The sequence below is a fragment of the Rhinolophus hipposideros genome, assembly GCF_964194185.1.
Source record: "Rhinolophus hipposideros genome assembly, chromosome: 9".
Classification (NCBI taxonomy): domain Eukaryota; kingdom Metazoa; phylum Chordata; class Mammalia; order Chiroptera; family Rhinolophidae; genus Rhinolophus; species Rhinolophus hipposideros.
Genome location: NC_138055.1, coordinates 21920485 through 21938158, shown reverse-complemented (window position 1 = coordinate 21938158; position 17674 = coordinate 21920485). Strand labels below are relative to the sequence as shown.

Here is a 17674-nt window from a genome sequence, read left to right as displayed (position 1 = left end):
ATCCACCAAATGATGGTGAAACTTAGGGAAAACCCCACTGAACTTTGGGGTAAATAATTCCAACTGTTTGGCATAAACTACACTAAAACAAAATTACTGTGTTCTGTCAAGTGTTCTCCAACATTCATATGGACATTAAAATCAACATGAACATCTATCTAGTGAGCCCTTACATGGCCACGCATAGGACTAACCTCTTCACATTAATTATTTAATCCTCACAACCTCGTGGGTAGTGTTGTTTTAAAAGCCACTTACAGCTGAGGAAACAAAGGCCTTAGGGGGTTAAGAAACTACCCAACACCATCCCCAACAGATGGGCGGAGGTTCTGAATTCAGGCTGCCTCCAGTCTTACCCACTAATCCATAATGCCTCAATACGCAACCTTTAAGCCTAAATTCCAAAGTCATCTCCTTAGGGTTGCAAAAACGAAACCCAAACCAGCACTACTTAAAGCGTGTATTCTCCAAGAACTGCATTTAGCATTTCAGATCTGAGCGAGCTGAACATCTGTACTGGGGAAAAACAGGTGAGATTCTGATCAATACCGTTTTGCCATCAAGGATTAGCCCGTGATAGCGTAAACATCCCCCACGTCCTTAATTATAAATTACATGTAAAAAGACCGGACTGGGTTTCTGCTGGCAATGCAAAACAGATCGACAGGGAGACCACCATACCGTTTTCTAGAGTCAACTTGACCTCATCTGAAATTTATTCTGTACTTTCTACAGTGCGTTTCACCTCCCTTAGTCTAATCTTGCTTTCCCATTTCCTTTAAAGTGGGTTGAAATAAGCATTACAGAATAGAGGTCAGGTAGAAAGGGGCTGCGGCAGAGGAGCGCCCAAATCACAGAATCTGTGGGAAAAGTGACGATAAAATTCTAGAGCCTCAAACTCGTTCTCACAGGTGTAAAAGGACAAAGGAACGCCCCATTAGCCAGGTAGGCGAGAAATCACGTCCATCTCTCAGCCGACGCCCGGAGGCGAGCAGACCAGATACCGGGCGGGCTCCCAGTACTTGCAGCCTCGCAGGAAACCCTCCGGAGTCCAGTCGCCCACAGCTTCCCACAGGCCCGCAAGCAGCGGCGATGGCACAAACCAGCGCAGTATCGCTGGTTGCCAGAGATACTGCCCAGCCATCTCATCCAATCAGCACATATCTCTTTGCGTCCAATCACAGAAGCGGAAGAGCGGAAGTCGGAGGTAAAAGGGCACGCGGCTTTTTGGCGGCCATTTCTCTCGGAGCACCGCGATTCCGGCCCTGCTGTGGGTGCTCCAGTCACGAGGGACGACAACAGCAGGGTCGGGGACTTGTAACCCGCAGCATTTGCCCGTCATCACAATGGTAAGGAGGAAAAGAACAGCTGGAGTCGCCGAAGAGAGAAGGCGGGTGACCCGCCTTCCGGGCCGTGGTTGGTTCGCGCGTTTCCCATTCATCCGCGGGAGGCGCAGCGCCCCGCGTCGCTACCCGCTTTCTTCCTGCTCTGGGGTCTGGGGCGCGCGCTCCTTCCGCTGCCCTCCGCTCCCCAGGAGTGCACCTGCCCCGTCCCCCCTCTTCGTTTGCGCCTGGGGCATCTTTGCTGGCTGGAGCCCCAGGGTCAGGGGAAAGACTCAGCGGTGTTTCGCGTCCCACTTACCACGCTGCAGAGTCCCCCTTTCGTTCCGTGATGTTGGGACTCGCAGCCCCGCGGCGCTCCGGAACTCTGAGCTCGGGCTTTGGAGCATCCACTTGTTCATTTAGTAGATACTCAGCTCATGCTACCTGGCAGATGCTGTGCTAGGAGCTGGGGACATACAGTGAAAAGTACGGATGCGAACCCAGTCGGCTGTGGGAGGCCTTGATCAAATAGTAACGGAAATACGGCATTGCAAGTAATGTTAAGTGCTAAGAAAGAAGTAGACAGGACGCTGTGGTGGTGCATTAGAGGAGTGGGCAGGGATGGCGTGCCCCGGAAGGGGACAGATGTCATCTGAAACCTGAAGGACGTGAAACTACAGCGCCTCACAAAGCAGGAGGAGTGTACCAAGCACAGGGAACCTGAGCATGGGCCCTAGGTACGGAAAGAAAGCTTGGCCACTCAGAGGAATCGCCGGAAAGCCACAGCTGCTTGCAAGAATAGTGGCTATGAGCCAGGGTCAGGGAGGTCTCTCCGCTCATGGTAGGAGGTCAGCATTCTCCAGGTGCAAGTGGCAGCCGTCGATGCATTTAAGCAGAGATATAAGATGATTAAAAAATAGTGAAAATAATAAGTTGGAGAAAGACAGGAGTGACTCGTTAGGAGGTTATTGCGATAGTCCCGTGTCCTTTGAGATCACTGAATATGCTTATCTTAAATGGGCTTAGTATTCATAGCTAAGTTTCTTGGTTCTCTTCTTTCTTTGGGCTGATGGGTGAGCAGATGAGGGACGGAAGAAATGTCTGAATTCACTGAGGATACTCTGGTTTGCAGAATAAACAAACATTAAGTAATAGCTCCTATGTAGGAGGCACTGCTGAGTCAGGTAAGACCCAGTCCTAGCTCCCAGAATGCAGCGAAAGATTGTCAAATGTGATCTCTCCCCTGCTTCATTCTGTAGCCTCATATATGGGACTCTGACGACACTGAATTGTTTGTATTTCTCTGACATCACTCTGTTGCTTCATTCTTCCCTCTTACATAGGTAGCCTCCCCTGACTATTTTTACCCTCTGGAAATAACTCTCATCCTTCAAATCGGAGGCATTATTTCCTTTCCTTTTCTCTTGATGCTGGATTAGTTTGGTACCCTTATACATAGCATATCTCCTCTTACTACAATGCAATATAAATTGTCTCTCTGTGTGTGTTTTGCCCTTCCCCCTCCCACTGTGAGCTTCTTGAGGACAAGGATTGTCACCTGCATTATTGTTATTATTTTCTTTTTTCTTTTTTTTTTAACTGCCTCTACCTTTGTTTCTTTATAGCCTGGAACAGTGAATGATGCATATTAGGTATTCAGTGTTTCTTAAGGAAATGATACTTTTTTATAAATTTTGATGGGTTGAAGAAGAAGTTGGCTAATTAGGTATTTAAATTTCTCTGGTGCTCTTTAACAAATAGAAGTGAAAATTAATGTGAGGAGGCAAGAGTTTGCTTCATTTGGATACCATCAAAGTTTGGTGCTTTGGTAGCAAAGACAAGGTGGTGGGAGTCTTAGTTCAGGAAAATGATTGACTGAGTTCTTTTTTTGTTCATTTTGCAGAGTTTGCCCCTCAATCCCAAACCTTTCCTCAATGGATTGACAGGGAAGCCAGTAATGGTGAAACTTAAGTGGGGAATGGAATACAAAGGCTACCTGGTATCTGTAGATGGCTATATGAACATGCAGGTAAGTTAAAGCTTTATGAAGATCATTAAATTGTATTTATTTTCTTCACCTTGTTCCTCAAAGGTTTAGTGTGACTTATAAGAATAAAATTAATTAAATTGACAAAGCAAAATTGAGGAATAGAATCAAGGATAGGATATTATAACTGATAAACTACGTATGAGAAAGGTGTTAAACAAAAATTCAGCCACAGACTTGACTCCTAGTGGTTAAAGTAAGAAGAGCTCAGATGTCTGATTCATAATACCATAAGGAAAACACACTGGTTTTCACAAAAAGCAAAACGTCCCGGCACTTTGCTCTGAAAGAAATTTTTCAAGTGAAATTCTTAAGTTTTTTAATGAATGCTAAAGGCACAACATCAAAGTAATTCCATAAAAGCATTTGTTGAGGGAGAAAGCATACCAGCCAAAGGAATTGATTAACTGACTACATGTCTGTTACACTAGCTTCTGTAAATGTTTCAGCCAGGTTTTTAAAAATATATATAACATAAAATTTACCACTTTAACCATTTTCAAGCATACAACTCAGTGGCATTAAGTACATTCACATGGTTGTGCAGCCGTTATCAGTACCCAGTTTTCCCCAGTTTTTTCATAAACCCAAAATGGAAGTCTACCCATTAAACAATAACTCTATACCCATTAAACAATAACGCCCCCTTTCCCTTGCCCCAACCCTTGGCAAATACTATTCTTTCTGTGTATTCCAGGTACCTTATGTAAATAGAATCCTACAATGTTTGTTCTTTTGGCTTATTTCACTTAACATTATTTTCAAGGTTCATCCATGTTGTAGCATGTATCAGAATTTCCTTTTTACAGCTGAAATTAATATTCCATTGCATATATATACTGCATTTTAATCCATTCTTCTGTTGATGGACATTTGAATTACTCCGCTTTTTGGCTATTGTGAATAATGCGGTGAACATGACTGTACAGATATCTGCCAGAGTCTCGGCTTTCAGTTCTTTTGGGTATATATCCAGACATAGAATGCTGGATCATATAGTAATTCTTTGTTTAATTTTTTGAGACACTGCCATACTGTTTTCCATAGCAGCAGTGCCGTTTTACATTCCACCAGCAGTGCCCACAGATTCCAATTTCTTCATGTTCTTACTAATACCTGTTGTTGGTTTTGGTTTTGTTTTTTTTTTTGGATAATAGTCATCCTGGTGAGTGTGAAGTGGTATCTTCATTGTTTTGATTTGCATTTCCCTAATTAGCAGTACTGAGATCTTTTTATGTCCTTAGTGGCCATTTATACAGTCTTCTTTGGAGAAATGTCTAGTTATGCCCTTTACCCATTTTTAAATTGGGGTCTTTGTTTTTTGTTGCATAATTATAGTTTCCAGCCAGGTTTTTGAAGAAACAATTTGAGGTTATATTTTTCTGAAACTCAGGTATTTATGAGACTGGTTAATGGCAGATGGATGAATTTTAAAGGTTACCTAGACAGGTGGTCGATCCAACGATGATTCCAGGTATTCCATGCTGGTAGGACTTTTACTTGTAGGCAGAATACTAACAGGATTACTTGCAGGCAAAAAGCTGAGATTTTCCTTAATTTAAGAGTTTACCCCCTGAACAGATGATGCTCAGGTCCCCAAAATTCTTATAGAGCATGGTTTTGGCTTGGAAAATTCCCCAAGTAGGAATCGTTTATGAAGGCCATAGAAGAATCTGAAGAGTGCCCCTTGTGCTGAAAATGTTCCAGACTTAGAACAACTTCCAGACTTACACAACTTTATGAATATAGTTAAAACCACTGACCTGTACGCTTTAGAAAGTGAATTTTATGTTACGGGAATTATATCTCAGTAAAAAAAAAAAAAAAAAGGGAACAAAGAGTACCCACCAAATATTTGGTTTTAAAATGGAGCTTCCTGGTGAGCCTGCTAGTTAACGGAATGTATCTCTAAGTAACCAACCACATTGATGATGCTTTTGGGTTTGTTCACTCGGCACATATTTATTGAGTACCCATTATGTGCCTGGCACTGTGAATACACCAATGAACAGAACAAAGTCCCTACCTTCAAGGAGTTTACGTTGTATGGTGGGAGATGGTAAAATAATATGATGTGGTATCAGGTAATTATAGATGCTAGGGATGAAAAAAAAGAAACAGGGAAGAGAGTGACAAAAGTGTGCAGTGCCAGAAAGAGCCTCTCAGGAAGTAAATTTAAGCAGAGACCAGAATTGAGTGAGCAACTGAAGAGAGTTGCTGAAAAGATAATAGCTGGAAAGAGAGCACCCTAGTTAGAGGGAACGGCGAGAGCAAAGCCTTTGTGGCAGGAACATGATTGGTCTGTTCAGGGCACAGCAAAAAGGCCAGAGCACAGTGAGGTAGCGGAGAGTGGCACAGAGGTTGGAATGGTAGTCCGAGGGCCTTTTAAGTGATAGTAAGGACTTAGGATTTTATTTGAAATGTGATCAAAGGCTTTGGAGCATTATTGTATGATTTAGAAACCGTTAAATGTTGAATATCTGCCAAAATAATCACCTTTAAAAGTCAGTTGATACTAATACCTTATTTCTGAGAGCTTTTACATACCAAACTAATTGTCTCAACAATCACATGTATTTCACACAAAAACCTTGGGTATAGGTTACTTTTTGTTCTCTATAGGAATCGAGGGAATAGCATCCGGTAGCAGTAGTAATTCACTGACGTGTTCAAATACCTTACTTCATATCCTCTGTAATCCCTAGTTTTCTGGCTCTTTGCTGCTTGCCCAGCTAATGAAGGAAACTTGTCCCTCTCCTTTCTTTCCTGTTCATTTATTTTGTGAGTCCCAGGTAGCACTGGTTGTGGTTTTTAAAATTGTAAGTTTATTACCTATATGTAGAAGGAAAGCTAAACATCTTGATGTAAAATTAGAAATAATATAGTTCCCTAACTATAAAGGTTATTCTTTTTTACTGTTGAAACATGAAAGCTTTCATCAAACTTCAGGTCAAATTTTGTTTTAAAATGGAGCTTCCTGGTGAGCCTGCCAGTTAGGGAATGTATCTCTAAGTAACTAACCACATTGATGATGCCTAAAATATCATAAATAAATGTTTACCACAGGCTAGATGTGTAACCCACCAGCCACAATTTAGTAAGGAAAATGTTGAGTTTCAGTATTTATGAGTGAATTTCAAATGCCAATTCCTAAGGCGTTTTGGGTCAAAAATTTTTAATGAGTTTATTATTATTGTTATTATTACTAAAGTATAGTTGCTTAAAACTATGTATTTAGTTTTAGGTGTATACCATAGTGATTCAACATTTATATACCATACAGAGTGATTACCACAATAAGTCTAGTAACCATCTGTCACTGTACAAAGTTATTATATTATTGACTGTATTCCCTGTGCTGATAATTACATCCCTGTGATTATGTATTTTATAAATGGAAGTTGGTACGGTCGTACTTAATTTTTAACCTTTTAAGAATTTCTTTTTTTGTGTGTATTAGCACATGATTTAAAAAAAATTCTTATTCAGTTCTTTGGTTTGGTTGATGACTAATATAAAAGTATTTGGTATTTTAGCCATAGCTTTTGTATACCCATTGGGTTCCTCAATATGGTACTACAGTGTAACGTCGTTACTCCAAGAAAAGTTAATGTCTGCTTGCTTCTTTGCAATTGAATTTTCAAAAAACTTTTTTTTTTTTTTTTGTTGAGAGCCCACTGGCCCATGTGGGAATCGAACCGGCAGCCTTCGGAGTTAGGAGCATGGAGCTCCAACCGCCTGCGCCACCCGGCTGGCCCCTCAAAAAACTTTTTAATTGAAATTTACTCATAAATTGGGAGACTGCCTTCCTCAATACATTGTTTTAATGGCTAATAGAAAAACGTATTACACAACTTAGAGATTTAAAAAACTGTGTTGAAATTAGCTTTACTATATATTCTATATCCATCAATGTTAAACTTTACTGAATATTTATATGAAACTAAAAAGTACTACAATAGTAATAGAAAGGTAATTTTCTAATATTAATTATAGATAAATGTGAGTTGGTATAAAAAGGTCTCAGTTAATAAGTTCTCTCACCAGTGTTAGGTGTTTTATACTATTTACTTTCTGTATCATACTAATGTATTTTCTCTTTATTTAAAGCTTGCAAACACAGAAGAATACATAGATGGAGCATTGTCTGGACATCTCGGTGAAGTTTTAATAAGGTAACCAAACAGCAGTAATTGTGTATATAACGAGTATTAGAAATAATTTAGTGCTTCAATTTCAGAATTACTTTTTAAGTTCCTATTAATTTAACATAATATTCTACAACTAGACTTCAGGAGTCTTTGAAATTGTTCAAGTTGTCAAAGAAGATTTAAATATTTTGGAGCTATTCATCCTTAAGATTTTTCTAGGATTGATATTAAACTTCTAGCTCTTAGTTGTAACCTTTTTGAATGCTTTTAGTTGTAGGAGCTTGGTTTTGAATTTTAGTTGTGTCTGAATGCATTTTGGGGATTTTTGTTACACTCATTTTCTAGAACTAACTTTACACCTAATTTAGTCATTATTCTCTTTGGAAGATCATGAGGTACCATTTTATAACAACCATGTGGTAAAAAAAAAATAAGTGCCATGTGCTTTTTAAAAAATGGTAGAAACATTTTTTTAAAAGAGAAAGAATAAATGATATATTGTAAATTTAGCATTCAGTATTTTTTATAATGAAAAAATCTAGTAGTAAATCATATCTTATGTGGTTTCCAATTGGAACAACAAAATGGACTGTTTTTCTATTTACAGGTGTAATAATGTGCTTTATATCAGGGGTGTTGAAGAAGAGGAAGAAGATGGGGAAATGAGAGAATAGCATCTTTTGTGGGACATTTTTTATAAAATAAAAAAACTTTTTCATTTGACTGGTGAACTATTCATATTCAGATATTTATGTGCAAAGTTCAAATGTTGAAACAATTGAAAGATTATTCACAGAAGTAATGCTAGAAAAATCACCCAACTTCATTCAAGCTGGTTTTCTTTTGTAAGCCCAATACTCTATTTTTTTCTAAAAGGGAAAATTATTTACATGCTTTATGTTTATAAAGGTGAATTTCATCCCTTTTCTTGTAATTATATATTAACTGAGACCTTTTAAAAGCAACTGGTTTTAAAGTTATTTTGAGCCATTTTTAACATGTATAAAGTTAAACATTTCCTTAGAATTAAATATATAATGTATTTTACTTAGTTGACAAATTACATAATATATCAGTGTAAGCTAAATAATGTACACATATTATAGCTAAAATTGAAACATCACCTGAAAATTTAAATGATTGTGGATGTAGAACACAACAGAAATTGTAAACACATTTAGGCTGAAGACATGGTTTGCTCACTTAAGAGAATTAAGTTTTCTGAATGTGAACTTCTTAATGTGAGTTAAAAACCAGTCTTACAGTTATATTCTAAGAACATAACCTAATGGTTTTCATTTCAGTTTTAAACTCCTCAGAAACCTTTAAGATGTATTAGAGTTGAACATTAAAATCTATACGGTGATAAAATGTATACTGTGAACTTTCCTGTGGACTGGTTTTTTCAACCAGACTTTAAATGGGTCATTTAAAGTCTGATGTTGACAGAGACTGCCACTACTGCAATTTAATGATCGTTCACCATGTAGTTACATCAGTAGACTTTAGATGTGAATCCCCAACTGGGACAACTCAACGTGTAGATATATAATGTTTAGAATAATACTTAAAATATGGATAATAAAAGGCTTCAACAACAAAACAAAATAACTCCCATTCCCAATCCTATAACCTTTAGAACAAAGCCTCTCTTCAAATTGGGTAGGCCAGCATATAGGGCAGAATATTGCCATCATTGAAAGCCAAAATCTACAAAATATACCTAAAACATTACTGCTTCAATTCAAGTGAAAAAATATTCATCCTCTACTGATTTTGTTTTCGTATCCTTGATTAAAAATAGTTCGTGTTTGTCACTGGATGGAGGTTTTGAACGATAGACAAGTCGTCTTCCCAGCTGAAACAAAAGAAAAAATATTTAATATTCTTCAGCATAACCTATTGAACCTCTATTGAAGTGTAAATAAATTACTGATATTAACTTGATTTTTTTCCCCCAAGGAATAATATGGTTTAGAATAGTAAATAATTAGTTACAAAGGGATTGAGAACCTTGTGCCAACATGCTTGGCAAAGTAAAGTAACTGATGGCACGCTAGAGTATGCAGAAGACAAAGCAGTTAGGTTTTATGGGGAAGTGGGGGAGATTTAGGTCGATTCAGACATGTCAGCCTAGAAAAGGACCATGCCTGAGGCCAGCATTTATTTCTCAGTGCCACATCTAGTTTTTCTTCCATTGGTTGGAAGAGATTGCTCTTCTCTGTTGAGAGTGCCTGTTGACTAACATTTTAAAATCCTGTTAAACAAAACTTGAGAAAACCATGTACTGTCTTCAACACTAGTAATCCTGTTGACTCGTGGAAGTGTTCCCACCAGGACAGGCTCAGGGAAATCCCTAATTTCACACCTATTCATTCTCTCTGGGGCATACACTCAAGTACATTGTGCTAATTATTTTTCTCTTTTAGTCTTTTATCCCCCATAATCTTTGTTTTGTTTTGCTTATATATCTGAATTTGTGTAAATTAAATGGATGAGAAAACTATTTATATTCTACTGGACTTCACATTTGATGGGACATTGTGTCTCAAAACTGGCGCTACCCCTATGTGAAAGTGTCCCCTGCATTGGAGAATGTTTGACATTCCTGGCCCAGTGAACTAAACAGTAGTGTTCCTGCCTATCATACCAACAAAAATGTCCTTAGGGGACAGGAATACCTAAATTACTTTTTGAAAGTCAATTTTTTTTCCTACTGTCAGTGATCTCCTTTGGTAACTTTTGGTATTAATATGTCTGAGAAAATCTCCAGTGATGAAGTGTCCCAACTGGGTAAGAACTTCTATCCCAGATCTTCATGTCTTGTCAACTTATCAGATCATTATTTTTTTTTCCAATTTTCTTCCAGTTTTAGTTTTCATTCTCAATTTTAGTTTGTTAATTCAGTAAGCACTTATTGAGTGTTCACTCTGGCAAGCATTGGGGATACAAAGGTCATAAAACTCATTCATGGTCTAGAAGGAAAGATGGATATATTTTTAAATAATCATTTCAATTTTGTGGGTTTATTGAAGAGCATATACATATGGGAGGGTGATGAATGGTTAATTCTTTGGGAAGAAGAGGACAAGTCAGGTCTTAGGAAGAGTTGAACTTTTTAAAAAAGCACAGACTTTTGAAAATGTTTATTTAAATAAAATAATTTATATTTAAATAAATAGTTAAATAAAATAAGGTAATTATCACTTTTTGACATACATATTCAGTTATCATACTTCAGAACTTTTTTCAAGTACTTCAAAAGGCTGGTTGTGAGGTACACAGCATTCACTGTAGGTTAGCTATTTCTATGGTAAGGATCAATGTCCACATTAGCTTTGCCGATAACTATGAAATTGGCTTCCTGGAATATATTTTAGACTCTAACTTAGAGGAGGGAGAGTGGCATCCGGAAACAAAAGGCCCTGCACACACAGTGCGGAGGCATGGACCGTAAGCACTCAGTGACTGCCCAATCCCCAACTTCTTGCTACAGGTGATCGTGTAATATAAAGAACCTTGGCTTCTGGTCTTGCTTCTGCTGCTAAATCTGAAGTGACACTGGGTAAATCATTTTAACTTCGACCATTAATCTCATTATTTTTACAGTGTGAGGATTGGAAGACCCTTCCAGTTAAATGTAATTCTCTGGGTTCACTATCTTCATTGTTAAGTAAAAGAAGCAAAGTTCATAGCTACCATTTATAAGAAGAATATACACAAATATATAGGATATTTTTGGAAGGATGGGGATGAAAGTGTCAGCAATGGTTGCTTCCAGGGAGGGGAATTGAGGATGACTTAATTTTCACTGAATACTTTTGTATCTTTTGAACTTTGAACCATACACTTGTACCACCTATTATTTTTAAAAATAATTCTCTGGTTTCATGAACCTGGAGCTAAAGAAAAAGAGGGAGAGGGTTCAGGTTTCTTTTACTAAAAAGGAGGTCTGATGGAGAACTGTTACCTAGAAATTTGAATGCTAAAAGTAGCAAGGAACCAGAGACCGATTGAAGCTGTAAGCAAGAAAGATTATTTTACTGAAGTTCATCCTGGATAAGTTAGATGGATTTGGCATTTTGTTTTCATATCACAGAAGTACTCACGTTGATGTATCTGGACCTATTAATAACAAAACACAAACCTTTTTCTTTGGTTGTGCTACTGCTCTTTCAAGAGCAGCTTTTAGCCTTTCCTCCTGGTGTCTTTGTTTTTCTTTCATTTTCTCTTCACGCAACCTGGCAAGAGGAGAACATTTTCTTCTAAGTATAAATCACAGTTGGAAGGTAAAAAAACACCTACATCATTACTATTTGGTAGTGAACTATTATTAGATTTCCATTAAGGTTAAGTGAAAATAATAATTTATCTGCAGCCGTAACTATGGCTTTTGAATATTTATGTGAAGTCTCAACAACAGATCCTGTTTGTGTTGAAATGGGAAGAAATTGCATATTGCCATTTTGGTAAAAATCTGTTCTGATCTTGGTCTAAAACAAGCAGTTCAGCCAAAACCTCATTGCTCCACTTAAATTTCAGCATTTCGTAGTTTATCCACACAACAGCCACTTGGATTAACTGGCAGTTATTTCCTCCCCTTTTAAACCTTTTTATTGAACATGCAGAAAAGTACACAAATCATGAGTATGTAGTTCAATGAATTATCACAAATGTGTATTTTCCAGTTAATTTTTTAATGGTATTTTCAAGACCAAGAAATGCTATTTATCTTGTTTTCTTTGGGGTTGTGAAAATAAACTTAGATGACCTATGCAGTCTCTACTCCAATACCTGGTGCAGAATTGGCAGTAAGTGACAGCTATTTTGTGGACATATTTAATTTTAAGTATAACAATGAACATTTTTTTAATGTAAAATTAGTATTAGATGCATCCAAACCATGGGGAAAATAAACTAAAATCCTCTTTTTTGATAAGAATGATAATTACAATTAGAATCATGTATCACTACTGAAAATAAGTTGTAATTATACTTTGATGACAATTCATTTCCTACTATAAAAAAGTTGCAGTGTTGTTAGTGTAATTAAACACAGGTCATGTTATGGGAATCATCTTTCACTTATAATTTTTTAAAAATTTGCTTTATATTTGATAAAATTCCTTCAGGACTACCTTAATATATACTAGACTCCATTTTTATATGGGGGAAACCATATAAACCATCATGCCCCATATATGGATAATGTAAATAAGCAATAATAAAATATCTAATATTAATGGCTAACATTTGAGTACCTATGTGCCAGACACACTTTAGTGCTTTTACATAGATCATTTAATCCTCACAACAACCTTACAGGTTATTACTGCCATTTTACAGATAAAGAAACTGAGACTTGCAAGGTTATGCAGCCTGCTGAAGGTCACAAAAGTTGTACATGGTGGAACCTGGGTTGAACCCAGGCAGGTCGGCTCTCATGCCCCTACTTATAGCCATAGTACTAGTCGGCATCCCAACATGCTTTTCTGCTATGTAACATGAACATTGTTCCACCTGTAAGCATTCTGTACGTGCCATATTATACTAGGGATCATATATTTATAATCATTGCCTCAAAGGTAGTATATACATAAAATCCTTGCTTAACTTGGAACAGAAATTATTGGTAAATCGATGCATTCCCCCAAAAGACCCCAAACTAAGCAAGGATGTGGCAGGGTGTGGCATGTTCCAGGGATGATAATCCTCATGTGCTTGTGAGGAATAGATGAATTGATGTGTAAATGCTGTGTATGGAATTGTTGGCAGTTACACACACAGGAAAACCCTCACTGCATGGTTCTTTCAAACAATTCTCTCATAGATTGAATCTCCCTGCAGTTTTCCAATAAAGGGCTTATAATCTGTGCCTTGGGTTTTTCAACACAACTGCAGTTCTCCTTCCACATGATAGCTCTTCAGAAATCATGTAAGTAGTGAATGAATATTCACCCTTAAAATTCACTTTTCTGGGCTAAAAGAACCCCTTGCCTATCCCAAACTAAGTTAGTTGTCCCTGGTGAACTTGCTATTCACATGGTTCCTTCCTTCACAGTGCCCATGGACCATTGGTAGTGACACATTTGTTTCATAAGAATATTTGGTGAATATATTTCACACTAAAAAATAGCTCTTAGGAGGGCAGGGCTGGGTTTGGTTCCTCCCACTGCATCTCTTGTGGTCATCCTTGCTACATAAGTGTTGATGGAATCCAAGCAAAAACAGCTAGTTATTAAATCATTCACTTATATAAGACATTGTACTTTTGCCGTCGTTCTTTCTGTTTTATCCTTTCAATTGCCTCCACATTTTCTTTAGGAACGGTTTCAATGAGATCACTCAGTTCCACCAGGCGAGACTCTACTTTTACCAACTTTTGAATAGGGTCGAGGCTGCCAACCTCTCCATCTCCAATGCAGACTTTGTAAACTTGATTAATTTTTTTACTAAGAGAGTCTATCAGTTTTTCCTGAGATTGAGAAGGAGAGCAGAAAACATCTCATCACTATTTGCTTGTTCAATGAATGTAAAGTTCTATTTTACATATTATAATGAAAAGGTTTTTATATGCTACAAATATTTCTTTGTTTAAAAGAACTTTAATACAACAGAAGAACGAGGAAAAATGCAGCAATGATAATTTATAGTCAGATCATTACTAGAGTAATGTGTTGGATTATTTTCTTAAAAATATTTCAGTCTAGGTATAAATATAATTATCATCTTTTTGTTTGAATGTTTTTGTATATCTGATTCTCTGAGCATTCAAGTAGAGACAACATACATTTTAAATCCTGTTTTGCTACTCCAGTGCATATCCTGGCAGCACAGCGTATGCGCTCCTTTATTTTTTGCACTTAGCCTAATTGCTAAAACTAATTATACTGTATGATAGTTATTTGCATACATGCCTTGTCTCCCTTTCTAGACCGTAAGCACCTGAAGCGCAGGAACTATTATGTTTACACTTAATATCTAAAACAATGCCTTGCACATAACTCTGCACTTAATAAATGTTTGCTGAATAAGTTAATGCATTCTCTCAGAGGAAAAAGAGTCACAAGCAAACAGATGCCCAGATTTGCCTCCAAAAGCCTTTTGAGGATTTTAATTTTCTACTCTCTCCGTTGGGAAGCCATTGCAAGTACTCTAGTGTAAGCAGAGGCTTAGGCCAAACCTTGCTGATCCCTGTACCTCGCTACTGCGCCGTTTTAAGTGGTGGTGGAGATGGCTGGAGCTTGTATGAAATGTGATTTGGGACCTCGAGAAAACTCCTCTTTCTCCACTGTGTACTGGACATTCACAGTTATAGGGCCTCAGCAAAATGCTGGGCAAAGCAAATCGCTCTCCAGGTAGCATTCTGCCCCAGTGCCTGATTCTGCCCAAGAAGACGAGAAACACCATGAAGCCAAGGACAAATAACAGTCAAGACAGATGCGGCTCCTGGAGCCATGAGAAATCCTTTCTGAAACCACAGACGCCTTATGGAGCCACATACAATTACAAGTCAAGTCCTGTTACCAAGAGTTGTACTTCCAACAGCTTGTCTCTCCCACCTCCTAGTTTAACCACCTTTCTGATGATCCTATTTACCATAAACCCCCCCTTTTTTCTCTAAAGTAATACATATTGTATTTACTATTTATATTTAAAATGCTTTTTAAAGAAAACTTAGAGAAGTACAAAATAATATAAATGGAGAAAGTAAAAAAAGCAAAAGTTGTATTTGCCATAAAGCTCCTTTTTTCTCTCCCTTTCTAAATAACATTTATTGTATTTTCTATTTATTTAACGCATTTCTTTAGAAAACTTTAGAAATACAGAAAAATGTAAAAGGAAAAAAGTAAAAGTGACCCGTTGAGGGCCTGAAATGTACATTGGATATGAACAATATTGCAGCAATGTGAATCATTTTAAAAAATATATTGAACGCTGATTCTGAGGAAAAGCAACTTTAATATGAGAATGGTTAGTACCTGATAGAAATTTCTGAAGACCTCTTGAACCCTTAAGAGTTTTAGAAATTGGACAGGGTCCTTTCAAGATGTCTTTTAAGTTCCCGTCAAGCAGGAGAGGAAAAGACAAGGAGAGATATTTTCCTAAGATAACAAGGTAAGAACTACGTAAGAAATAGGTTTAGGGAATGAGGTTAAAGAAAATACTCATGAAAAAGCGATTGAGGGCCTCACCCAACAGAAGGGCAAAGAAAGGGAGCTCAAGGCACAGGTCTCCTGATGACAAGCCCAGTGTCAGGCCTATCCCTGGAATGGCCACCAGATGGCAGGCCTCGCCCAGAGCACCTCGGAGAAGGCTGCTAGGAAAGGCTTCTAGGATGGGAGAAGCTCCTGCTGCTCTGTGAGGTACAGTGGGGCAGGATTGTGCAAGACTGAAAACCAGGTAAGAATCTCGGATGCCTTCCAACAGTGGATGGGAAGTGATCTGGCCAGAACAATGCGTAGAAGGAAGAATTGAATTAAAACTGGGTAGGGGAGTGGGGAGATGTCTAAATGTCATTTAAATTTCCAACTCGAGGATTCTGTAATTCTAAGCCACGTCACATTCCGTGTGCTTATTATAAACAACTCTCCCAGTTGAACCTGATAAGCTCCCTGTTTGAAAGAAAAGTTAAACCAGAGATGAATACCTTCTGCAAATTGAAGTGGAATAGGTTACATTCCATTCCATTTTCATTGAAAATAACTGCTAGGCAAAACAGCATGGATGAATCTCAAACAGTGTTGAGAGAAGCCAGATTACATGATTCCATTTACATGAAGTTCAAAAACACGAAAGCTAATTGATGGCAACGGAAGTGAAGATGGTGGTTACCTTTGAGGGAAAGAGACTGGAAAGGGGCATGAGGAAGGCTTCTGGAGGTGTTGATAATGGTCTCTTCCCTGATACAGGGGCTGGGACACGGGTGTGTTTACTTCGTGGAAATTCTTTGAGAAATACACTTTCGATTTGCGCACTTTTCAATGCTACATTATACCTGAATTTAAAATTTTTAAAGTAGTATGTTAAATCAATGAAAAATATTTTTAGGGGATTAAGTACAGTTAGAAATGAGGAAATTCAAAGAGTAAAATACCGGTTTTATAGTCATCATAGCTCCAAAGTAACATAATTTATGAATATCAAAATTAGGTGCATCTATGTTTATTTGCTCATAAAGGATTATGTTTTGCACATTTTGAGATCGATCTGAAAGAATGGGAGTGGTGCTGCAAGCAGGAAAAGTCTAAGAATATTTTTCCCTTACCAATTTTCCTGCTCTCCTCCCCCTTTTCACCCCTGCATTTTGTATCTATAGGAGAGTGTTCATCTTCCCAGAGTGTGTAATACATGAATGCCAAAATTATACTTCTGACCCAAATCTCACTCCTTTACAAAGATATTTTCAGATCAATTGTACCATCTCTGTTTAGGGATTCGGTTGCCTCAAAGTTTAAGAGTATTGAAAATGCTACTTTTTTTCATAACTGCCCTAAACTTGCATGAAAGGGGCTTGGTGGGAGGAAGGGGTGATATCATATTTATTTTGTTTTTCATGTCAATCAGCTTCAAAATTATTTAAAATAGAATTGAAGGGTGGAAAGAACCCAAGTGTCCATCAACAAATGAATGGATAGATAAAATGGAAATTAATAGGATATTTTTTAGCCATAAAAGGAATTCTGACACATGCTACAGCATGCACAGACCTTGAAAACATGCTAAGTGAAATAAGCCAGACATAAAAGGACAACTATTGTATGATTCCATTTATATGAAGTATCTAAAGTAGGCAAATTTATAGAGACAGAAACTCGAATAGAGATTTACCAGAGGCTTGGAAGATAGGGGATTGGGGAATTATTGTTTAGTGCATACAGAGTTTCTATTTGGGATGATGAAAAATTCTGTAGATAGTGGTGATAGTTATACAATATTGTGAATATGCTTTATGCTACTGAATTGTACACTTAAAATGGTTAAATTGTAAGATTTATGTTATGTATATTTTACCACAATAAAAGAGAAGTTTAAAAAATCCAGCATTGAAGAAATGAAAGGTGGCTGTCTTCTCACTTCTTCCTCTAGCACTGCATGTCCCTATCCCTTCCTAACTCGGGGTGCTGTACCACCCTAGGAAATATATGTGTGTA

General features: G+C 37.6%; 2 protein-coding genes across 2 annotated transcripts in view; one reads left to right on the top strand and one right to left on the bottom strand.

Annotated features, from left to right (window-relative positions):
* Window positions 1-1203: 1203 nt before the first annotated feature.
* On the top strand, window positions 1204-17563 carry SNRPF (small nuclear ribonucleoprotein polypeptide F). Its single transcript, XM_081059216.1, has 4 exons — window positions 1204-1349; window positions 3226-3351; window positions 7480-7544; window positions 8128-17563. The coding sequence occupies exons 1-4, from the start codon at window positions 1347-1349 to the stop codon at window positions 8192-8194; spliced, it is 261 nt and encodes an 86-aa protein (XP_080915342.1). The 5' UTR covers window positions 1204-1346; the 3' UTR covers window positions 8195-17563.
* Window positions 9265-17674, bottom strand: part of CCDC38 (coiled-coil domain containing 38) — a gene marked incomplete at both ends in the record, with an annotated part of 27667 nt that continues 19257 nt past the window's right edge. Inside the window, 3 exons of the mRNA XM_081058918.1 lie at window positions 9265-9378; window positions 11668-11761; window positions 13790-13995. Of these exons, the coding sequence (XP_080915044.1) occupies window positions 9265-9378; window positions 11668-11761; window positions 13790-13995 (414 nt within the window). The remainder of the gene's footprint in view (window positions 9379-11667; window positions 11762-13789; window positions 13996-17674) is intronic.

Bases quoted from the DNA above. Each gene is read 5' to 3' on its own strand.
- SNRPF (XM_081059216.1), top strand. The intron at 3,352-7,479 runs GTAAGTTAAAGC...CTTTATTTAAAG, and splicing joins ATGGCTATATGAACATGCAG to CTTGCAAACACAGAAGAATA. The intron at 7,545-8,127 runs GTAACCAAACAG...TTCTATTTACAG, and splicing joins CTCGGTGAAGTTTTAATAAG to GTGTAATAATGTGCTTTATA.